General features: G+C 36.2%; 1 protein-coding gene across 1 annotated transcript in view; it reads right to left on the bottom strand.

Moving 5' to 3' along the window:
- Positions 1–25,774, bottom strand: part of LOC150089386 (uncharacterized) — a 323,259-nt gene that overhangs the window by 51,823 nt on the left and 245,662 nt on the right. The window contains exon 9 of the mRNA XM_090368558.1: positions 22,659–22,747. Coding sequence (XP_090224684.1) covers positions 22,659–22,747 — 89 coding nt within the window. The remainder of the gene's footprint in view (positions 1–22,658; positions 22,748–25,774) is intronic.

Below are 25,774 nucleotides of genomic sequence, written 5' to 3'. Positions count from 1 at the left end.
ACCACTTTCCAGTAATATGCACGCTGTCGACTAATTCTCCTCCTCAAACTGAAATAAAAACTGGAAATTTGACAAAGCTAACCGGAAGAAATATCAAAAACTGGCACAACTAGCTATTCAGACCATTGAGACTCTCACCACAGAACCACAAATATCAGAACCATTCGGACTAAAGTTCGAAGAATTAATGGAAAATATCCTCCTATAACCATTCCGATAATACTTCTAAAAGGCAAAGAAATCTGCAATCCTCTTGAAATTTCTAATACATTAGGCAAAACCTTTGAAACTATCTCAGCTGTAACCACATTTGAGCCAAGTTTCCAGGCACATAAAGTACAAGCAGAAAAATATAATCTCAATTTCACTACTTCACGACAGCTTCCATATAATGTACCCCTTACCTATGTAGTGCACTTGCAAGATCCAATAATAGTTTGTTTGTTTGTTATTTGGTTTTTAGGAGCATTAGCAACTAAGGCCATATTGCTCTGGGATATGCGGTGGTCATTCCCTGACCTTTTTGCATCCTCCATATTTGGTGGTGACGTGCTTGAACCCTGGTCTAATCAAGAAGCGTGTGCTACGCACTGCTGCTCCTTCCCACCTGGCTACCAATAATAGTACTGCTGGCCCTGATGGAGTGTACTATGCCATGATATATCATTTGAGTGAAGGATCCCTTTCTGCTCTGCTAAAACTGTATAATAGAATCTTTGATGAAGACTACTACCCTACCAGTTGGCGTCATTCTATTGTATTAGCTTTCCCAAAACCAGGAAAGGTCCATTCAGATCCAGCAAATTACCGACCGATAGCTTTAACTAGTTGTATAGGAAAAATATTAGAAAAAATAATTAATGCCAGATTGACATGGGTCTTAGAGACTGAAAGCATTCCAAGTCAAAATCAATATGGATTTCAAAGAAATAGATCAGAGGTATCCGACGAGTCAATCGCGGCTTTAATTTCAGTCGATCACGATGAATTTTAAATGTACAGTCATCTCCCGATTTGCATGGTCAGACCGTTTGAATAGGGAGGTGATTATTCCCTTGTATAAGGCAATGGTCAGGCCGCACCTTGTGTACTGTGTACAGGTCTGGAGGCCTCATTTCAAGAAGGATGTTTGTTATTTGGTTTTTTTAGGAGCATTAGCAACTAAGGCCATATTGCTCCAGGATATGCGGTGGTCATTCCCTGACCTTTCCGCATCCTCCGTATTTGGTGGTGAAGGGTTCGAACCCAGGTCTAATCAAGAAGCGTGTGCTACGCACTGCTGCTCCTTCCCACCTGGCTATGGAGGCACCAAGAAGGATGTAGAGCTGCTGGAACGAGTACAGAGAAGGGCAACAAGGTTAGTGAACGGAACGAAGGGTTGCTCTTACGAAGAAAGGCTTAAGTTCTGCAAATTACAGAGTCTGGAGACATGCTCAATGCTGATGGGATACTGCCTCTTGCTCAGAATAATCACCTGAGAGGGCATAAATTCAAATTGAGGAAAGACAGATGTAGGATAGATGTGCGGAAATTTGCCTTTAGCCAGCGGGTGGTCGGTTGGTGGAACAGACTTCCATCCCTTGTTGTGGAAGCTGATAGCCTAAATAAATTTAAGGCTCAGCACAGGTATTTCGAACGAACGGAGGGGTGAAGTGGAAGGGTTTTTTTTTTTTTTTTTTTTTGGCTGATGCTGCATAAGCTTGCTTTCTTCCATCATATGCCTCTACTAATGCTAATGCTACTACCAAAATTTTATATTGCGCAGCGGGTTTCGCTACCTGTGCATTATTTTTTTATTACAAAGCTTCAAAAATAGGAATGAAGAGCAGATTTTGAAAGTATTTTCGTTTTTTTTGCATGATTGAAGATTTCATTGAAGAAGAAACACATTTCACCATCATAACGTAAAATACCACAGAATTCCAGTTGTTGGTATTATTACAAATTCAGTAAGATTGAGTTTACAATCTGTTTATAATTAGATTGCACTAACAGAAAAGCCCAATAAACTGGAAAGTGCAAATAGTTTTTATTGTTTTATGGTCGTGACCTCCAGAAATAGCTTTAGAGAAATATCACAAAGGCATTCAAAATTGATCCTTATAACGATATAACCAAACAGAGCAATAAACGGTGGCGTGTTTGTCCGGTTATTTTAGAAACAACTTCCTCATTCAGGAATCTTCTTCATCAATTATCCTACATTAGCTGTTCAGACAGAACATTTTTTCTGGTTCGTGCAATTTAAAGTGTTTTAATCGGTAAGCATTGCTTTTGCTGATTTAATAACTGGACAATATTTATATTGTTAATTTAATACATTTTGATTTAAAATGAATACTACGAAAAAGAGTAGAACAGATCATTTTCATCAAGAGTGGGAACTAGAATACTTTTTTGTAATAGTGAAAGAAAAATGTTCCTGTTTGATTTGCAATGCTTCCGTGGTAAATATCAATCGGTAAATATCAATCGGATTTTCCGCCGAATAGTGACCATAGAAAAAATAAATTAGAACTTAAATCCGAATTATTTGTGCAAAAAAATTTCTTCGTGACACCTAATTTACAATCTAAAGCAGTAACTGTAGCATCATTTAAAAGTGAGTCATCTTCTTGCAAAAAAAATGCAAACCATTTTCTGATGGTCAATTCATCAAAGACGCATTTTTAAAAATAACATTTTCTTTTTGAAAATTTTAAGAACAAATTGAAGTTAAAAGTGCTCTTCAAGATCTGCAATTATCTCGAAATACTGTGATGCGATGCATCGAAAAAATGAGTAAAAATGTGAGCGAACAACTGTGTGCTGATATTGCTAATTGTGTGTCATTTTCTTTACAAATGGATGAATCTACAGATGTCAGTGATACAGCTCAGTTGCTCGTTTTTATTCATATGGTTTCGTTATGGTCTTGATATATTTAACTCATTCAAATATTTTATTAAAAAATTAAATTACCACTATTTAAGCTCGTATCAGTAACAACAGATTGAGCTAAAGCAATGATGGGGCATCTTAATGAATTCATCGCATTGTGCCAAAAGGATGATGAATTCCCAGATTTTTTGAGTTACCACTGTATCATCCATCAACAAGTGTTAGCCAGCAAAAGGTTAAATCCTTTTTTTTTTCCTTTTTTTTTTATGAGAACCCCAAACACGAGAGGTATTAAAAGTGTTATGGACATAGATTGCAAAATCGTGAATTCCATCAGAGGACAATCTCTTCAAAGGAGACTTTACAAAATGCGACTCAATGAAAAAGAACCAGATCTGATATTATACACAGATGTGAGGTGGCTGAGTCAGAGCAAGTTTCTACAGAGATTTCGAAATTTGCTGAATGAAATTAAAAAATTTGTTGATCAAGGGGGAGATGATTATCAGCAGCAAAAAATATGGAGTTGTTGTGTGATCTGGTTTTTTTGGCAGATTTCACCAGTAAATTAAGTGATCTGAATTTGGAATTACAAGGGAAAACATAAAAAATGTGGGTGACATGATTAGTAGTATTTCTGCATATAAATATCAATTTTTGCAATGGCTAAGGATCTAAAAGAAAAATAAATTCGACCATTTTGCAAATATGCAAGATCATTGCAAAAATATCCTGTTTTTGAATTTTATAGTGAGAAATATGTTTCTGAAATTGAGAATGTTGTAGACGATTCTGAAACCAGATTCAGTGATTTTAAAACAATTGAAGACATTGTTCAAAATATTTCTTATCCATTTAACGTTGACTTAGATACGAAACAAATTGCAGAAAAAATTTCTGCGCTTTTTCACATGGGCACCATAGATTAACTGAAAATGAAATGATTACATTGCGAAATGATATCTTCCTAAAAGCCAGATCATCAGAAAAAGAGTTTTGGAAATATGTTTGCCGAGAAAAGTACCCAAATGTAAAAAAATGCAGTGAACTTTTAAATTCCTGTTTTGGTTCCACATATCTATGTGAATTGGCCTTTTCGTATTTGAAACAAACAAAGACGAAGAATCGTTCTACTCTTACGGACTGCATACAGAATATTCTTTACTGTTGGCCTTATCACAGTATATCCCCGATTTTGAAAGCTTGGCAGATGACATGAAGACACAAACTTCTCATAAATTAAAATTTTAAATACGTATGAATTTAAAATAAGAATTCTGATTTATATTAAATTTTAAAATTTATAAACATTTTTTAATATGCGTTGGTTAACTTTTTTAACCTTGTGCAATGAAATTTTTGAGATGGTAGATTGCGGCACATTTTGAAGGAAAAAAGTCGATCGCATCACAAATTAAGTTGGCCACCCCTGAACTAGATCAACATTTGACCTTATGGTCAAAGCTGAAGGAAATATCCGAAATGCATTTCTCAAGACTGAACACCTAGTGATGATATGTCTTGACATTGAAAAAGCTTTCGATATAACCTGGTGATATGGAATTCTTCACGATCTCTACGAATCCAAAATTTATCCAGAACTTTTTGAGCAATAGGTCCTTTCAGGTACGATTTCACTCTGCTCTCTTGCAAACATTTGTGCAAGAAGAGGGGGGTCCCTCAGGGTTCTGTGCTTAGTGCTACGCTCTTCTCCCTCAGGATTAATTTGATTACCAAATGTATTCCTGACACAGTTGAAACATATCTGTACGCCGACGATCTGGCAACCTCATGCCACTCACAAAACATGCGTTTTATTGAAAGGCAGCTTCAGGGCACAATTAACGAACTTGTTCAGTGGGAAAAAAATAATGGATATAGACTTTCAAAACAAAAAATAACAGCAATTCATTTTTGCTGTAAATGGAATTTACACCCAGATCCTGATTTACATCTTGACTCTCATCCAATTACTTTTCAACAGAGTATTCGCTTTCTTGGACTAATTCTGGATAAAAAAACTTAGTTTCTTGGAGCATGTCAAGCATGTTTGTACAACCTGTCTAAAGAAGCTGAATCTCCTCAGGGCAATTTCTGCTATGTCATGGGGTGCAGATCGGTACATGCTGCTGCGCTTATACCAGTCGCTCATAAGATCCAAACTAGACTATGGATCTCCTGCATATGCTTCAGTTAGAGAAAGTGTATTAAAATGGCTCAACCCAGTACATCACAATGCTCTCTGAATTGCACTGGGAGCTTTTTGTAAATCGCCAGTTCAGAGTCTCTATATGGAAGCACACAAACCACCTCTACTTCTTCATCGGCATGCTCTGCTATTAAGTTATGTAGCTAAAATCAGAAGTTTCCCACATCATCCTATAAGGCAGTATCTCTATTCACCCCAAAATGGCATAATTTGTACCAAAATAAACCTTTGCAGAATAAACCATGTGGCATTAGATTACAATGCATAATTACTATGTGCTGGGAACTAAATATGAATAACATAATTCTAGATATCAGCACGGCTACACCACCATGGCAAATACCCTTGGTCAATGTTGACCAACATTTACAACACTGGGGAAAGAATGCACTTCCAAATTTCAGTATTCAGCAGATCTATGCAACTCACTCTTTTCAGTTCTCTAGTTTTACCCAAATTTACACTGATGGTTCCAAGACAGATAGTAAAGTTGGTGCGGCTGCAGTTCTACTACAATTACAATATCCCAGCAGCTCCCTTTGGAGCACAGTATTTACACCTCAGAACTGTATGCTATCCTGATGGCTCTAGAGAATGTAAAACAGTCATTATATCCTCAAACCATTATCTATACCGATTCCTTAAGCATTGTATCCGCTCTTTAGTGTAAATTTCCTTCCAGTCATCCGTTACTACAACAAATTCAAATCAAATTAGTGCAGCTTCTTGCAAACAAGCAAAAATTAATTTTCTGTTGGATACCTGGGCATTCTGGAATCATAGGAAACGAACAAGTGGATTTTGCTGCCAAGAACGTCAGCCACCTAACATCAGACATGCAGATACCTTACACAGATTTCAAACACATCATCCATAGCACTGTTAGAAAAAAATGGCTATCTATTTGGGAGGGGGAAAAAAAGCAATAAGCTCTTTCAGATTAAAAACTATCACTATCAAGTGGCTATCAAGCCTAAGAGGCAAAAGAAAAGAAGAAGTAGTACTTGCCAGAATGCAAATAGAACATACTCACCTAACTCATAGTTATTTACTCACTCAGGATGACCCTCCACTATGCAGCAACTGTCAAACTCAACTCACAGTAAACCACTTGATCATTGAATGTCCATTATATTTGAGAGAACGACAAACAGCTTTCTCTTCACATCTATATTCCTCTAATAAACTTACCTTACAGCAGACCGACAAGATATTAATGATATTATTACCTTCCTCAGAATGATAAACAAATATCATCTGATCTGAATCCTTTTAATATAACAATCATGTACCAAATAAGATTGTAATAGGTGCATTATGGCCTTAGTAGCCCTTGCACCAATAAATCCAACAAACAACAACTTCTAAATAATTTTATTGAAGATAATATCCAATGCAGAATTCCGTTAAGTTAAATATTATTAAAGAAAAAGTGATTAGCCTATACAATGATTTAAAGATAGTAAGGGCTGGTTCAATAGGTTTAAAATCCAGGGAGAAGCTGCAAGTGCAGATCAAGGAGCCAAAACTTAAAAAAAAAAAAAAAAAAACGTTAAAATTATCGAAGAGAGGTGTTATACCTCTGAAGTTTTTAACATAGATGAAACAGGACTTTTTTGGAAACGAATGTCAAAGAAACGAAAGAAGAAAAAAACATGCCAGGCTTCAAAGTGGCGAAGGATCAGTTGACATTATTGTTGGTTAGTAATGCCTCAGGGGATTTTAAAGTAAAATCCTCTTTAGTTTATCAGGAAGAGGGCCAAAGTAGAACCCAAAATTGATCAAGGATACGAAAACTCAACAGCCCAGGGTCATCAGATTAATAAATTTATGATTTTAATTGGCGTTTTAGGTTTAATTTTGATACATAATGTAGTTACTTACCACATAATTATATATATGTAATGAATATTTTATACGTACAAATTTTTGATTATTAAATATTTTTGACAGACATTTTGTGTGTCTTTTCACTACCGTTTATTATTAATTAGGAAATATCCTATGGCATAGACCGCAACTCACAAATACATGTTACATTACGGGAATACAGCGCCCGCTTAGAGCTGATTCACTTAGCGCTCTGTTTTTCCAGAACGAATTATCAGTTTTAAGCGGGGGAGGGGGTCACCTGTAAATCAAAATTACACTTTTATTTGTTTAAATAATTTCCAAAACACATAAGATATTACATATATATAACAACAACAATAATATTTTATTTATTTTTATGGACAGTTGTTGTTATTGTTGTTGTTGTTATTTGGTTTTTAGGAGCATTAGCAACTAAGGCCATATTGCTCCGGGATATGCGGTGGTCATTCCCTGAATGACCTTTCCGCATCCTCCGTATTTGGTGGTGACGGGCTCGAACCCCGGTCTAATCAAGAAGCGTGTGCTAGGCACTGCTGCTCCATCCCACCTGGCTACGGAGGCGCCTTGTTATGGAAAGTCTGAAATTTTTTACTTTTTTAAAATTTTTTTTTATTTTTCTGATGTGTCCACGAATTTGTGAAATTTCAATATAATCTACATCATCTTGACTTTCCATGAATTTAAGTATTATCTCTGCAGCTGTTAGACTTCATTACAACTTACTTTCCAAGCTGGCTGTAGCTGTCATCATCGTCCTCGTCAGGTCTTGCCATAGGTTTTTGCACACTTTGGATTAAGTCATTGCCAGTCAATTTTTCTATAGCTGGGTTCATTTTTGTGTATTATATTTAACCACTGATTAACACTTGCCTCATCTAAGTCTTCGCATCCTTCAATATTTTGAACTGAGTTTAGAATATCAGGAATGATTTCTACAGTGTTATTTGAGTCTCCCACTTCCAAGTTATTTTTGGCATTTACAAAGTCATCAGGCAATATTTCTTTGAATGATTTTATAATTGTTTTGCTTTTAACTTCCACCCATTCAGTAGAAATGTTATAGATAGCATCTTTAATTGTTAGTGGCTTCCAAAATAAAAGAAGATTCTTTTCTTCTGTGATAAAGTCCATCATCGTCTTTCTATATGATCGTTTCATGTTCTCAATCACCCCCTGGTCCATAGGATGTACCAGTGGTGTTATGTTGGGTGGAAGATAAATGGCGACAATATTGCCATTTTCTGTAGATAGTTTTTCCAATGCCGGACGGGATGGAGCGTTATCTAATAACAAAATTGCTTTGTGGGGAAGACCTTTATGAGAATAAATTTTTTAAAATGAGGAACAAATTTATCTGTCCACCACTTTTCAAATATATCCATAGTGATCCTTGCAGATCGATGATTATAATAATCTGTTGGAATATTATTCATGTCCTTTAAACTTCTAGGAGATTTGATTTTCCCAACAGGTTAATTTAATTTGTCATCCCCTGAATTGTTTGCTAATTTTATATCCTGGTGCATTTCTTCCTTGTACAGACGTCAACATGTGATTGGGCATTGCTCGCCAATAAAGTCCCGTCTTGTCTGTGTTGGAAATTTTCAATGGAATAAGACCCTTTTCTTTAATAATCGTAGCTAATTCAGCACAGAATAAAGTTACTCCCACATTATCTGCACTGAGCTTTTCACCCCATTTCTCTAACTCTCTTATACCATGCCTGTCTTTAAATCGTTTCAACCAACCAGATGAAAATGTAGATATTCCAGGCATTACTAATTTGTAAAAAAATAGTTTGCCTGCTTTGCTTAAAATCATTGGTCCAGATATTGGAATTAGCATTAGTAGAGCAAGAAGCATCAGCCAAAAAAAAAAAAAAAAAAAAAAAAAACTTTCCTATTTCACCCATACATTCATTGCAAATGCTTGTCTAGTTCTGCCTTGAATTTATTTAAGCTATCAACTTCCACATTAGTGGGAGAAGGCAGAGAGTGGTAATCAATGGTTGCTGCTCTACGTGGACTAATGTTATTAGTGAAGTCCCCCCAGGGTTCGGTGTTGGGCCCACTATTGTTTTGTATATTTATCAATGATATTGATGAAGGTATATTAGGCTTTATGTTGAAGTTTGCAGATGATACAAAGGTTAGTATGGTTGTTAATGACAGTAATGGCAATGTGCTACTGCAACAGGATCTAAAAAAATTTGTAAGATAGGCTGAGAAGTGGCAATTGAAGTTTAACTTTGACAAATGTAAAGTACTGCATATGGGTAGAAGTAATCCCAGAGAAACATACCAACTGTGTGGTACTACACTTACGGTGGTAGAAAATGAAAAAGATCTGGGAGTAATTGTGCAGTCAGATATAAAGTTTTCTGAGCAATACAGACAGGTTGCCAGAGCAGATCATGGGGGTATTGTTAATGATATACAGGAATTTTGTTAGTAGGGAAAATGAGGCGATTATCCCTTTGTATAAGGCTTGAAGGTTTTTATAAAAGATAATAGGTACCCAGGATAGAAGATGTGACATTGATAATGAGAAGATATTTTGATGGTTTTTATTGGTAAGATTTATAAATGGCACAGTCCAAATGGTGGATTTCAAGAAAGCTTTGTTTTGGTATAAACCTAGCTGAAAACTGAAGTCTGATATTTCTGCAAGTTAGTGCTGGTTGTTACCTGAGATCAGGCTGAGAAACCATCTTGAGAATTGCTCCCAAATGTTTGGCTATGTGATGAAGACTGTAAGCACCATCACAGTGAAGAAAATTCTTTTTTTTTTCCCTTTGTTGTAATGATGCATTATTAATGTGAGCATGTTGAGATGTTGAGTCATTTGAGTGGTTTGCAGTTGAAGTTTTCATGTAGCCCATTTGAGCAACCTGAATTCTGTGCAGCATAGATTATTTTAACATTTGTTGGTGCTGTAGATGCCCAAGTTTCAGAATGAACCATATTTTAATATAAAGTATATAAACAGTATAACCCTTTTTAGTAAATAAAATGATAGCATATACCATTCTGCATGATCACGAGACTACACTAGGTACTTTCTAGTATATTTGCAGTATTGGGTTCATCAATATTTAGTGAACTGTTTTTATCTGGACAGATTCTGACTGATTATGATCAGGAAATTATACTCACTCTGCCAGTTACAGCAGCAGCAACTGAGCATAGTTTCTCACAGTTAAAATTAATTAAAAGTTATCTTCAATATGCAATGCAATCAATTAAAAAAATAAATAAATAAAACATATTGATCATGCAGTGATTTAAATAGAGAATGATATTGCAATATCACTGAAGTATTCTGAGTTAATATTAAACTTTTCAAATTGTAAAGCTCATAAAATAAATAACGGTGTGTGATTATACTTTTATATTTATTTACTACATTCTTTGGAACTATATTTTTTGAATATCTATATTTTCATGTTGCAAAAATCTTGTTGAATATCTTATTTGCATTAATTTTTTTATTTAATTAAATATAATTAATAAATATACATATTTATTTATTTTATTATCTTTTTAACAAAAGGATTAGGATGGAGCTGCCAACAGGGCCAGCTCCAACCACATGTTTAGATATATTATGCATAAACTACACCAATTATTTTATTATAATTATTATTATTAGCTACATGGTGCAAGGAAGCCCGAGGCTTATGCTGCACTAGCCCAAAAAAAAAAAAAAAAAAACTCCCCGAGTTAACGAGAGAGAGAGAGTCAAAAGTAGAAGGGAATCGCAAAGAAAGAGAAGAATAATGATATCTAGCTCAGGACCCTGGGTGTGCCAAGCCCATACTCACAGGATGTGAGCCCCTGGGGTTTGTGTTCATGTGCTGAAAAAAAAAAAAATAATAATAATAATAAAATATATATATAATGTATAGATAAATAATAGCTGCTGAGAAAACAAATTAAAAAAAAAAAAAAGGAAAAGATGAGAGTAAGTAATATAGCTACTAAAAAAAAAAAAAAGGTGAAAAAAAATTAATACATTTTAAACACTATATAGAAATAAATATTTATATATAATTATATTGTCACATATTGCATAATCCTGGCATCTCTTCAGTATAAACTACAAGAATTGCACAACAAAACGACAATATAGCGTCCTCTGTTTATAAAATAAAGTATGTGCCATGGCAAAGTAAAATGAAAAAAATGTAAAAAATTTTTAGACGTTCAAAGTAAAAATATATGTGAAAATAAGGGTGTAAGGGAGGATATATAGAAAGCCGGCATATAATTTACAGTTGGCATGACAGAGGAACAAAACCAAAATATATTGAACGAATATATATATATATATAGCTGAGAAACTAAATTAAAACAAAGAGCTATTAATGTAGGATCGAGCCTAGAGTAGCAAGCAGCCAGTGATGGGAATAGTGGTAAGAAGCATGTGGTAGATGTACACATAGTGAAATGGATAATTAAAACTAAAGAAAATATGGACTGAATGGTTATAGAAGTCAACTTACCTAATATGAAAGAAACTAACAGTATGACAGGAACAAGTCAAAAGAACCACATAAGAGAAAGTAAACTAATTAAGGATGTAGATAGCAGAAACTTCAGGAGGTCAGAAATGTGTGTGGGAGGAAAACTTGTCCAAATTAAAATTTTTAATAAAATAAAAGTAAGGCGAAAGTATCCTGAAATGAAAGCCAAAAAGGAGAGATAATTTAGAGCTGCACCCTGCCCGAAATAAGTGAAATATCATAATGTGCTGTTATCCTAACACTAAAAAAAAAAAAAAAAATACACCCAGCGGATAAACTAGTCTTCATTATTCATGTGCAAGCATTCTGCAAAATGCATTCAAAGGTACATGTTTTCCATTGTAGAATACAGTAGCAACTAGGTATGTTACGTACAAATATACACAACCAAACACGAGATTGGAAAAAATTAATTAATTTTATTCAAGAAGGTAAAAAATTAAATATACTGGACAGTAATTAAGATGTAAGCTAATCAAGAATTTGATTAAGACAAAACTGATCAGAAGATCGTTTTTTGAAATTTATATTTGTGAAAAAAAGGCCATGTACTCAGGATTCATGTGGAGAAACAATGTTGCACCACTGGGAAAAACAGAATTAAAAAAAATAAAACAGGTTGAGTTAAAATTCGTTTAATAAACTAGGTTAGGAACAAAAACAAAAGTAATAAACACAAAAGTTTTCGGATGGAGGACATCCTTCAGTTCATTTCAGGTTTTCCCATCGGTGTAAGGCTCACTGCATCAACCCCAGAGGCTCACATCTAACGACTATGGGCTTGGCACACCCAGGGTCCTGAGCTGGATATCATCATTCTTCTCTTTCTTGGTGATTTCCCTCTACTCTCTCTTTCTCTCTGGGTCACAGGGTAAATCAAATTTTTTTTTTTGGCTGGTGCAGCAAAAGCTTCAGGCTTCCTTGCATCATACGGCTAATTATAATAATAATAATACTGAAAAGTTTCCTCTATAGAGCTCCAATTCCTAATGAACGTATGCATCGCACCTGCCAGAACTTCAGTTTCAGGACTTTAAGCATATGGATTAGCTGCATCCACCATGACCTGCAATTAGCTTCCACCACCAATGCAGTCCTCATGCTTGAACTCAGGAGTCTGGTTCCCACTTCTGTTTATTCCAGTGTGATCTGGACTTTGTGTTCACAAGCAGTACGGGAATCTGAGTGCTACAGCACGCAACAGCAATATACGTTTGACAAGTTAGTTCGTGAGGCATATAACTCACACCACCAGCAGCAAGAAGACTGCTCACAGATTGTACTGAATTTAAGTGACAAATGCCTATCTGCTGAGCAACTGGATTTTCTCACCTTGGGGATGATGATTGACGTTCTCCCTCCTGTAGGCCTCCCATCACTGAGATTGCCTTGGTGTCAAAAGCATCATTAGCATGTATCCCTGAGGAAGTTGTGAATATGATTTGCTTGAAAACTGTGGCGATACTGCAACGTGCCTGTCCTGTCACCTCTAATCTCAGTCAGTGTCAAATCTCTGCTCTCAACTCATTGAAATGAGATGACTCCATTGTCATTTTTCCAGAAGACAAGGGCTGTTGAACTGTTGTTTTGAACCATTCCGACCACAACACAAAAGCCCTATCATTTCTACAAGACACATCCATCTACGAAGTCATGCTTTCCTCCCCTGTCAGGATTTTAGAATGATGGGAGTCCAAAGTGAACAGCCTTGTCTACAGTTGGTTTCGATCGGGGAAGATCACAGAGTCCGTACATTGGCATCTACATGTCACCACGTGCCAAATTACAGTTTTACAGGTTGTCAAAGGTGCACAAGGAGGGTGTACCCTTGCAACCCATCTCCTGTTGTGGTGCCCTGACATACGAACTATCCAAGTTTGTTTCCAGTTTTCTGTTTCCCCTGGTGGGCAAGATTGCCCATACCATTTCAAACAGTGGGGAATTCTTGGACCAAGTTAGCAGTCTATCCATTTCACATGATCAGGTGATGGCCCCATTTGATATGGTGTCTCTCTTCACTTCAATACTGATCCAACTAGCCATCATGTGCAAAGGAGCTTGTAGACAATGACCAGACCCTGAGCAGCAGATCATCTCTAACTGCAGACGACATTTGCCGTTTGCACCACCCTTAGATTGTGTCTGACTGGTGGTGCCGTTATGTTTGGTGAGTCCTTTTACAAGAAAATACACTGGTACAGCCATGGTGTACCAGTTGTTGTTATTTGGTTTTTAGGAGCATTAGCAACTAAGGCCATATTGCTCCGGGGATATGCAGTGGTCATTCCCTGACCTTTCCGCATCCTCCATATTTGGTGGTCACGGGCTCAAACCCCGGTTTAATCAAGAAGCATGTGCTACGCACTGCTGCTCCTGCGCACCTGGCTACGGAGGCACTGGGTACAGCCATGGGTTCATCGGTTAGTTCAGTCACGGCAAAAATGGCAATGTAGGAGCTGGAGGGTCACATCTTTGTGGGTTTGCCAGATCCCATAGCCTTTTGGTGCCACTTCCTAGACGATCTGTTCGTGGTCATTCCTCAGGAGTCAGGAGACCGACTACTAAGCCACCTCAACTCTCTGTTGCCTGTCATTCAATTCACCATTGAACTGGAGTCGAGCAATTGCCTTCCTTTCTTGGATACCCCTGTCCGGTGTGAGGGTTCAGTGAAGATCACTGAGAGTTTAAAGTAGCACAGTTTAAAGACTTCTGCAAGCCAATGTGTGCTAGCCAATTCACCAACTACCTGTCAGCACATGCACACAGCCATCTCAGCATGGTACAAACCCTACTAACCTGCACCTGGACCCACTCCAGTTCTGAGGATGAGAGGTGTACTGAGATTACTAAGGTTAAGGCAGATCTGACAAAGTGCGAACACCCTACCAGTGCCCTGGATAGATGTGATCTACAGGCCTGTGACCACGTTGCCAACCACAGGGCCCTGCGCAATGATTACCCCACCTCGACTGCATTTATCCCGTATTACCTGAACCTGTTGCAATAAATTTCTAGGGTCTTACAGGCTCATGGGATAAAGTGTTTATAACTTCCAAGGAGAAAGTTGCAGTCCCTCGTTTATCCTAAATTTCCTGAAGACTTTGGCTATCTATATCCCCAAGAACATTTTGTTGGAAAAAAAACTAATTCCTGTGACCACGCAGCAAATTATTTGGATTTGGACTTAAGTATTAATGATAGGTCTACTATTATTAACATTTACAATAAAAATGATGCATTTAATTTTAATGTGGTCAACTTTACTCATTGGCTATCAGATTTTTCTACAAACATCTATTCTAACATTATTCTTTCTCAGTGTCTAAGAATTGCTAATATATGTAATGATTTTGATGTGGTGATGTTATGAATTTTCTAATGTTATTAACATTAGAAAATTCTATCTTAAACTGATTGAAAATTCATTTACCTTATCTTACCTACAATATCATCTTCATAAGGCACACAATATTATTAATTTCAAAAAACTATTTTCTGATCAATTTTGTCTTAATCAAATCCTTGATTGGCTTACATCTTAATTAATGTCCAGTATACAGGGTGTCCCAAAAGTCACCATCAGACAAATAAGGCAAATTTCAAAAAAATATTTTAATGCTGATATTATATGACTATTTGGGTCTGGAAAGAAAAAAATAATAATAAATAATGAAAAGTTGTAGAACAATGTAAATAATATCTATTTTGTAGAAAAATATGCATATAATCATGTCATTTGGACATTTTTATGAAATTCAAATAGATAGTGACTTTTGGGACATCCTGCATTTAGTTTTTTCCATTCTTAAATAAAATTAATTAATTTTTTACATTCTTACATGTTTAGGTGTGTATATTTTGCTCTGCCATGGCATATACTTTATGTTAGAAACAGAGGATAGTATATTGTCGTTTTGTTGTGCAATTCTGGTGGTTGATACCCGAAGAGGTGTGGCACTTGATGCAAGAAAGCAGTGTAGGAGCTTATGCAGCATCAGCCAAAAAAAAAAAAAAAAAAATCACACCATACCCTCCAATTGCCTGTCCAGTTCCTCCTTAAATTTATTTAACCTATCAACTTCCACAACGACAGATGGAAGTTTGTTCCAGCAATTAACCACCCGCTGGCTAAAGGCAAATTTCCGCACATCTATTCTACATCTATCCTTTCTTAATTTGAACTTATGTCCCCGTAGGTTCGTATTCTGAACAAGTGGGAGGATCCCATCAGAATTCAGCGTGCTCAACCCATTCAAGGCCTTATAGACCTCAATCAGATCACCGCGCAGGTGCCTAGTCTCCAGCCACTGCAATTTGCAGAACTTAAGCCTCTCTTGGTAAGAGGATCCCTTCATTCCCCTCACCAATCGTGTTGCTCTTCTCTGTACACGCTCAAGCAAATCTACATCCTTCCTAAAATGAGGCCTCCAGACCTGTACGCAGTACTCAAGGCGTGGCCTGACCATTGCCTTATACAGAGGGACAATCACCTCCTTTTCCCTGCTAGCAAAATTCCTATATATCATTGACAAAACCCCATGACCTGCCCTAGCAGCCTGTCTACATTGCTCAGAAAACTTCATATCTGACTGCACAATTACTCCCAGGTCTTTTTCATTTTCTACCACCTTAAGTGTAGTACCACACAGTTGGTACGTTTCTCTGGGGTTACTTCTCAAAGGTACTCAAAGAGTATTAAAACATTGGCATAAAAGTACTAAGTGGACCATAAGAACCTATAAAGACTAATATAGCCTGTGTTGGTTTACATTGCTATACTGTATAAATAAACATACAATTATCAACAAAATTTTTATTTATATTTTTATTTTATTGCTAATTATATATATATATTATTGGCGAAGGTAAAGAAAGCCTGCACGAGAAGCACGCAAAAGTTTGATGAAATTTACCGGTAAAAGTACTTTGCCGTAATGGCATTTGTATTGTTGCTCGCTCGGTAAACAGACGGTGGGTGTTATCAGTCAGGAGCAGAAATTGAATCCCGTGGGATATTAAAACCCTCCTGAAGTGGAGGGGGTAACCTGACCTTTTTTCTTTAGAATCACTGGTGGACTAGTGGATAAATTGTTTATTAAGAAAAAAAAAAGGAAAAGGAAGAAGAAGCACAGTAAACGTCGAAAAAATTTACCAGTGAAACTACGTTGCAAACATTTTTTTACGACACCAGAACTTCCACTATGACTCTGTTCGTGATTCAATTAGTTAATTCAATTAGTGATTCTAAAGAAAAAAGGTCAGGTTACCCCCCTCCACTTTGGGAGGGTTTCAAGCTCCTGTGGGATTCAACTTCTACTCCAGACAGATAACACCCACAGTTTGTTTATGAGCGAGCAACAATACAAATGCCATTATGGCAAAGTAGTTTTACCGGTAAATTTCATTGAACTTTTGCGTGCTTCTCGTGCAGGCTTTCTTTAGCCATATTATTTTTTATATAAGAAAGTAACAGTTTCAATATTACTAATAATAGTTTATGGACCAAGGTCACTGCTATAATTATGCAGAAAGTACCCAACAACCATGAAGGCTACATAAGTTTGTAAATAGAGAAAGGCAAAGCACTAACATTACTGCACTCGTCATTACGGACAAAGGGCTAATGGAACAGAAATTGCAATCATGGAGCGAAGGTAAAAAGAAGTAATAAGAATTACTTAATGTTGTTCATCCTGTGACTTCAGTGCTTTCAATGGGGGGGGGGGCAGCAGCCAAAATCAAAGGAGGAAAGGGCAATAAGTAAGTAAAGGCTCTGTTTCTGACATGAAATATACGCAGCACGTGGTACACGTGAAAAGTCAGTAAAGTATATTAGGGTTAAAATTTAATTTTAAATCATAAGACATGCGTATGACATAAGACATGGCTGACCAGACAGAGGCTGGAAGTAGTAAAAAGTTTCAACTAAAGGTGAGCTAAAGTATATTTAAGCTGGCAACTCCAAGTGTAAGAAATCAAAAAAATTAATTAAAATTAAATTAAATTAAGCTAGCTGCACATGTGTCATAAGTTGGAAGCTAAGTTAGAGAAGTAGCAAATTAAATTAAATTACGGAAGTGGTAAATTAAATAACAAATGTAAATTGGGGTAGGAGTTAAACATGTGAAGTAATGCATCCCAGGATAGTCCCAGATGTCCCAGCATTCTCGTTAGCCATTAGTTTATCGAACGCAATATTTAAGATGCTCCTTTTCTGCTTTAAAACACTTTTCTCACCTATACAGAGTTTAGTGACTTGGTATTTACCACTACTTTGCCAGCTTGTTATTCCTTTCAATCCTGGGATGCATTACTTCACGTGTTTAATCCCTGCCCCAATTTACATTCGTTATTTAATTTACTGCTTCCCTAATTTAATTTAATTTGCTACTTCTCTAACATAATTTTAATTTTATTTTACTACTTTTCTAACTTAGCTTCCAACTTTTGATGCATGGGGTAGCCAGTTTAATTTAATTTTAATTACTTAATTTTTTTGATTTCTTACACTTGGGGTCGCCAGCTTAAATCATATATACTTTAGTTGAAACTTTTTACTACTTCGCAGAGCAGTACAGATCGCCATGACCTACACGACTCTAGTAAGTTATCCTATTTCTTTTTACTTTTTAATCTTTACTTCCAGCCTCTGTTGGGTCAGCCATGAAATATACGCATGCCTTATGATTTAAAATTAAATTTTAACCTTAATATACTTTACGAACTTGTCATGTGTACCACGTGCTGCATATATTTCATGTCAGAAACAGAGGCTTTACTTACTTATTGCCGTTTCCTTCTTTGATTTCGGTGGCTGGATCCCGTTGAAGTCACAGGATGAATGACATTAAGTAATTCTCATTACTTCATTTTACCTTCGCTCCCTTCTTTGTTCTCTGTGATTGCAATTTCTGTTCTGTTAGCCCTTTGTCCTCCGTAATGACAAGTGCAGTAATGTTAGTGCTTTGCCTTTCTCTACTTACAATATATATATATATATACAGTAATACCCCGAAGTTACGCGATAGGTGGGTCCGACGAAAATCGCTTAAGTCGAATTCGCGTAAGTCGGGGTACAACTTTGCATATAAATACATATAAATTTTGCTTAATTGGGACCAAATACTAACAAAAACACTAGTTTAGAAGAAAAATATTAATAAAATTGCAGTTCTTTATACATATTAATACAAAATATGTATTAAAAAAACAAATGACTTACGTAAAAAAGTTATTTCGATGTCGATGGCTTCATAAAATCTAACAAATTCGTCTGACGACACAGCGCCTTCTTTTTTTCACGCAGAATTTCGTCGTAGCAAGCTAATCATTTTTTTATTCCTTGCTTTGTAGCTATAACGCGTTCTTCGTTGGAGTCTATGTTTTCTAAAATTTTTAAGCCCTTTACAATTGAGCCCTTTTCAATTTTCAACCTGTCAAGTTTGCAATTGTCATGTGCTTTTCGCCGTTGCTTCATTTAGGCCTGTAGCACGTGCAATATCACATGGGCTTTCATTTCGCTCAAAGTGTTTCACAATTTCATATTTTTTCTCTATCGACAGAGGCGGACTGGCCATAAGCCTTACCGGGGAAACCCCGGTGGGCCAGTGTGAATTTGGCCATAAACCATAGTATGAGGCCACTATAAATTTTCCCGGGTAAGAATTTTTGATCCAGTCCGCCTCTGTTTATCGATAATTGCTTTTCTTTTTCTCCCTAAATCTGCAGTGTCTTCACCAGGACGCTTCCTTTTCACACCTTTTAATTAAGTATTTTAATCATTTTTAGGGAATAAAGCACAATTACAAAACGAGGAGGCACGCTTGATACGCATAAACAAAGCTGCGCGCATGTAGCAACTGAATAAACAACACCATAAAGGCAGAGATACACTATTAACACCTCACATTTCTAGGGGTTACTACCATAAAACAATAAAAATCCAGTTGCGTTTCTGCTAGTGAAATCTGTTATAAACTGGTAGTAAACTCGATCTAATTGCATTTGCGATTATACCGATAGCTGGAATTGTGTTGGTTTTTATGTTATTATGGTGAAATGTAATCACTGATATAAAAAACATAAAAGCAGCAAAGTTGAATTTTGTTCATCTTTCGCTCTCATTCTCCGCCGTCGCACCGTATATCGATAACATATGAAAAACGACCTTGAAGATAGTGGGCGGCAGCGTTGCCAAAACGAAAAAATCAAGAACCGCGTAACTCCGAGTTCGTGTAAGTCAGGGTAGTGTAAGTCGGGGTATTACTGTACACACATACAAGGTGCTATCCAAATGTTACTGAAATTTGAATGTTGCTCAGGAACTACGTCTAGTACAGACATGTGGCACTAGGTAACACTGCATGCATCCTTTGTGAATCAGTGTGCTATTGAATATTTATGCGCAGTTCTTTGGGAGTGTGTTTCACGTAATCTGCGTATGTCGCAATGGCTGATGTGAGAGAGAAATGTGCTTGCATCAAGTTTTGTTTCCTTCTTAATGATACAGCAGCAGAAACCCATAAGAAGTTGAAACAAGCTTTTGGTGATAATGCTTTAGGCCAGATACAGACCTACTACTGGTTTAATCGTTTTAAAAAGGGTCGAATGTCAGTTGATGATGACGATTGCTCTGGGCATCCATCATCGAACACCACCCCGGAAAATGTCACAAAAGTTTGGGCGGCATTGCAGAACTTATAAGCGTTTTTTTCTTATAAGATTAATAAGATTAATTATCGTGCAGCATGTGTCAGTGGATTTTTCAGATGAGTTGAACATTATTATTGTTATTAGTATATGATGCAGGGAAGCCTGAGGTTTATGCTGCACCAGCCAAAAAAAAAAAAATTTGTGAATTACCCTGAGAGAGAACAAGAATCAGAAGTAGAAGGGAATCACCACGAAAGAGAAAAATGATGATATCCAGCTCAGGACCCTGGGTGCGTTAAGCCCATACTCACCAGGTGAGCCTCCTGGGGCATGAGAAGGATTGCGGCCAAGTTCATGCCATGGTAATGAGTGAAGACCTAAAGCAGCTTCACATGGAAGTTGGCAGAGATCTTCAAGAATGGGCAGGAGTGATCAAAACTTCCTTTCTACAGTTGTCACTGGTGACGAGAGCTTTGGTATATCAGTATGACTCAGAAACCAAGCAACAATCATCCAAGTGGAAGAGCCCATCTTCACCCCGACCAAAGAAAGCCCAACAAGTGAGGAGCAATGTGAAGTCCATGCTGATCTGATTTTTGGACATTAACGGGATTATCCATAAGGAATTCATCCCTCCTGGCCAGACTGTCAACGCAAATTCTACTGCGATGTCTTGAGGTGGTTAAGGGAAGCCATCAAGAGGAAATGTCCAGAGAAGTGGCACACAAAGAACTTGATCCTTCATCATGACAATGCACTGGCCCACACATCTCTATCTTGCCGTGGCACAGTTTTTGGCATCCAACAACATGACAATCAAACCCCCCCCCCTTATTCGCCAGACTTAGTCCCCTGTGACTTCTTCCTCTTCCCAAGAATGAAAATCAAGCTAAAAGGTTGAAGATTTGACAGCATAGAGGATATCCAAACCAAATCACAGGCGGTGCTGAACACTATGACGAAGAAGGACTTTCAGGGCGCATTGAAATCATGGGAGAAGCACTGAGATTGGTGTTTAGGCTCTCACGGGGACTACTTTGAAGGTGATGGCGGCAAATTTAGACTCAAATTTGGAGAATAAGACCTAAGGTCTTATTCGCCAAATTTGAGTCTAATTTATTTTATAAATATATTTTGGGAACCTTTGGGTAGCAACTCTTATAAGATTAAAAAAAAAACACAACAAACAGATTAATAATAGGGTTAAATATCTAAAATTTTGTACATAAGTTAATAAAACCATGCTCTTATGATTTCAGGTTTGCCGTGTATAAGAGCGTATAAATATCTATTTGCTTTTTTCAGAATGGTCATTTTGTTAACTTGCAAGCAAGAAGCTGTGATTGCAAAACTGTATTACACCTGTGAAAGCTACAATTTCAGCACTGCTCAGTGTGGCTGTCTGCATAGGGTTTATCGTGGACCAGATGAATTTGTTTATACTCGTGTGGTATCCAGGATGTAAAGTAGGCACCTGGATTTGCTTGCCTTGAAAGTATACAATATAGTACATTTCACACTATATGCCACCTGAAAAGTTTTGGTGTGTCCAGGGATAATAGCTTATGGATCCATAAAAATACATTCACTGTTAGCTACATTTGACACATGGAAGGCTATGCCTGGTAGCCATAAATATCCCATAGGCAAATAAGGCCCACTTCAATCTTACTGAATTGGACCACATCTTGCCCAAAGGATTCAACCCCAGTTTATGCAGAAAAAAATCCCAATGGGACCATTGGGAAACTACTGAACAAAGTTGAGGTCATTGCTGTGTGGTGTCAATTTGCAGAATAATTTATCATTGCACCAAATTTTTCTCCTTTGAAGAGAAAAAAAGTTGATGCATCTCTGGAGACACTGTGATAACTAAACAGTAAACTTCATATTGATTGTTTGTGATGATGTGCCAGCATTACACAAAAAGGGCACAATGAGGAATACAGTATTTATGCAAGGTGTGGCAGTTCTCATAAGGTGCGTCCGTAGCCAGGTGGGCAGGAGCAGCAGTGTGTAGCACACACTCCTTGATTAGACCGGGGTTCGAGCCCATCACCACCAAATACGGAGGATGCGGAAAGGTCAGGGAATGACCACCGCATATCCCCGGAGCAATATGGCCTTAGTTGCTAAGGCTCCTAAACACCAAATAACAACAACAACAGTTCTCATAAAATTCAAGAACCCGAAGATACTACTGTTGGGTAGGTTAAAATCATAACAGATGAAATGCATATTGCTGTTTCAGTGTTGTGCTACTACTGAATGCAATGTCTCATGGATAATGAAAGGAAATATATTGAACACCTATAGTGAAATTATCTTGGAATACACTGTGAAATGCAAGCTTGAAAATTATATGCAAGAATACGTTTGGTAGTGAAACCTGAGTGCATGATTCTAGTAACCTATGTATGAAATTCTGTGACCAATGAATATTGAGAGATATTCACTGGTCACAGGTGGCCCCGAAGTGAACAATTTTATAACAGTCCTGTGCACACATGCCCATACCTATTGTTTCCATGCTGATTCTGCTCTATATTACAATTACTGCTTTGCTCTGGTGCAATATTTCCATTCATAATGACATCTGGTGTATTCTGTAACAGAAAAAAAAAAAAAAACTTTGCTGTTAAATAATAAAATAAAATTTGTTAATCTGAAGTCTATTTTAAAGGATCAGTTGAAATAATTACTTATGATAAGAAAAATAAAAATATACATATACATACTCTGCGTTTATATGAAATATACTCTGTGGCTTTGGAAAGTCATGGTTTGAATCCCACTAACGACTGGAACTTTTTCTTTTGAATTATGTAGTCTTAAACTAATGCTATAATCCTTTCCCCCGCATTAGTTTTCAACTATGCAAGCAGATAAAATGACCTGCTGAGCAGATGCATTTTACAGACAATAATACATCCTATTCTAATGGTGCAGCAGAAGAATGACTAGTTAACTGCACTATTAATTAGCCTCTAATTTCCTATGGCTATAAGAGATACAACCTGGACAAGATGGAACATGAAAATAATAGGCTTTCTAAAAAAATTAAGAGAGCATTTTATCCATATTACATAAATTTTAATTTATTGATAGCCACTTGCAATTTCAGATCAGCTGCATCAGTGCTTCTGATTCAGCTGATCTGAAATTTGAACTCCTTTGATAACTAAAACTTTTAGGCTATGCTTATAGTCCTCTGGAATTCTTCTTTGGGAAAATGATCAAACATGTCAGAAAGCTTATCTTTAGCAGCAGCATTGTTTACAAAATAATTCACCAATTTTAGGAATGATGCATCTTTACTTTTTCTAAAAGTCTGTAGTATCAACACCTCCAATGCAGTTGATCTGAAATTCAGTCCTCATAATTGCTCAGAAAACTAGTGAAAAACATTAACAATAGCCAAGAAAGAGTTTTCACCTTTCCAAAAATTTTCTTCAGTTCAAGCCTTACAAGTAAAAAATATAATGTCTATTATGTATTATATCATAATATTGTGATAACTGTTATAAAATTGTGTAAAAAAAAAAAAAAAAAAAAGGGAGAAAAGTGATGTATATACAGTTGAGTAATGGAAATATAGTAAAGAATAAATTGTCTGTTAAATAATTAAATCAATTAACTTATTTAAGCACTATCATAATTTTTATGAAAACTCACTGAAAAGAGAACAATTTACCATATCTTTTACCAATTAGAATGAATCATGTTGTTTTAAGTTATGACGATGCCAACACAGCTAGATCCAAAAATACTTCTTACATTTTGAATATACAGCTTTAAAACGGTTTTTGAAGTTCAGCTATTCTGTAGTCCACCTGATCAAACATTTTGGAAACACACCTGACAGTATTCATATCACCTAGTTCAGTGTTTCCCAAACTATGATCTGCAATGCAGTATTGCAGTATTTTTTTTACTGCAATGCAGTAAAAAAAAAGAAAAGAAGGAGCTCAACTGGCCCTTAGAAAATATACAATAATATCATTATTATCACAACATTCATGAAAGTGACAATCATAACACTTGCAAAAGTAGCTTTCTTGTCTAAGTTTTTTTCAAAAACCAACATGCAGAGAAATGAAAATTTGTATATTGAATGTTAAACTATATTTCAAGATAAAATTGTCTTCTTTTGCTCCTGGCACAAAGTTGGTATCTGATAACTTAATAATTTATTGTTATAAGATTAAATAAAGAATGAAATTTATTTTATTTATTTTTTTATTGTTTTTTAATGTGTTTATATTTTTGAGTTCAAAAAAGATCTTATTACATCTACTCTGCTAGCTGTGAATGGAGAAAATCTGAGTAGTGTGTATATGGTGGGTGGAGCAACCCCATATACATAAAAAAAAATTTACATTATGTTGGATAATCCATATCTAAAAATTTCATTGAACATGCCCTGTCCCCCCACCTTTTACCTCATGTTTTTTACTATCTGTAGTTTTCATTTTATTTCCCAGTTTTGCTGATTATGGTTTGTTTATTTGTGATTTCACATCTCTTCCATTTTCTTGATTATGAATTTGTTTATTTATGGTTTACATCATTTTATTCTCCAGTTTATAGTATGCAAAGGGAATGCACTAAGTTGTTTTTCAGTAAATTATTTTGATTAGCTGAGGTAAAAAAAAAACATTTAAACATTCAAATATCAGTGGAACTACATTATTATCACATTATCTTTATATTAAATAATGTATAGTAATTACTTTTGATATATTGTACTTGTAAAATTAAAGGGGAAAAAAAATTATATATATACACTGTGCATATATTCAAGTAATAATATTCATTATAATATCCATAATATTATTCAAGTATATCTGTTTTATAGATTTAGAGATGGCTTTTGATTGAGCAGATGGGTTAAACTCCCATCTGAAGAACAATTAATAAATTATACTTGGGGGGGGGGGGGAATTAATAGTTATGGTAGGACAAGGTGACACACTGAGAGTTTAGAAATGGGAAGAGATTTGAGACAGGGGTGCTCTCTGTCCCCTAACTTTATTTAATATATACTAAGGGGCTTCACCCCTGTTCGCTTTGCTTGCCAACCCCTGCACATGCTTTTCTATGTAAAATGTATAGGTATGATGGAGTAAGTCAAATCTTTTCTATGTAAACGACACACCTGTTAAAATGCACTGATTGATATCTAATCAGGAAATGACCTATGTAATTATTTACCTGTGCATTTGTAGTGACGTAATTGCCCTGCCCACTTTTACGATGTGACTTGCATCCCTCTTCTCCCATTGGCTACCCCACCAAATGGCATTCTCAAGGTGGAATAAATATCACTATGTTATTATTTACCTGCATTTACACAGGTCACTTAGGAAAAGGCCTTTTGCTTCAGATTCCATAATGCATGAGGAATATTGTTGCATTCAAAAAAGCAGGACTGAGATATTTATAAAATACTAAAATATTTACAAATATGCAAACTATATTGGGTCCCTTCATCAGCTGACATTACAATGGAACATCAAATGATGCCTGATGTGGTCATGTATTAGACAGTGAAGCACGTGAACGAGGTTGGTGAACATTATGAAGGCAGCAGCTGTCTTTCAATGGAAGTCAACGATGTAATTATTTACGTG

This window comes from Mastigoproctus giganteus, chromosome 2 (assembly GCF_048544385.1).
Source record: "Mastigoproctus giganteus isolate SK-2022 chromosome 2, ASM4854438v1, whole genome shotgun sequence".
NCBI lineage: Eukaryota > Metazoa > Arthropoda > Arachnida > Uropygi > Thelyphonidae > Mastigoproctus > Mastigoproctus giganteus.
The sequence above is the reverse complement of the archived record's forward strand: the minus strand, read 5'-3'. Positions and strand labels throughout refer to the sequence as shown.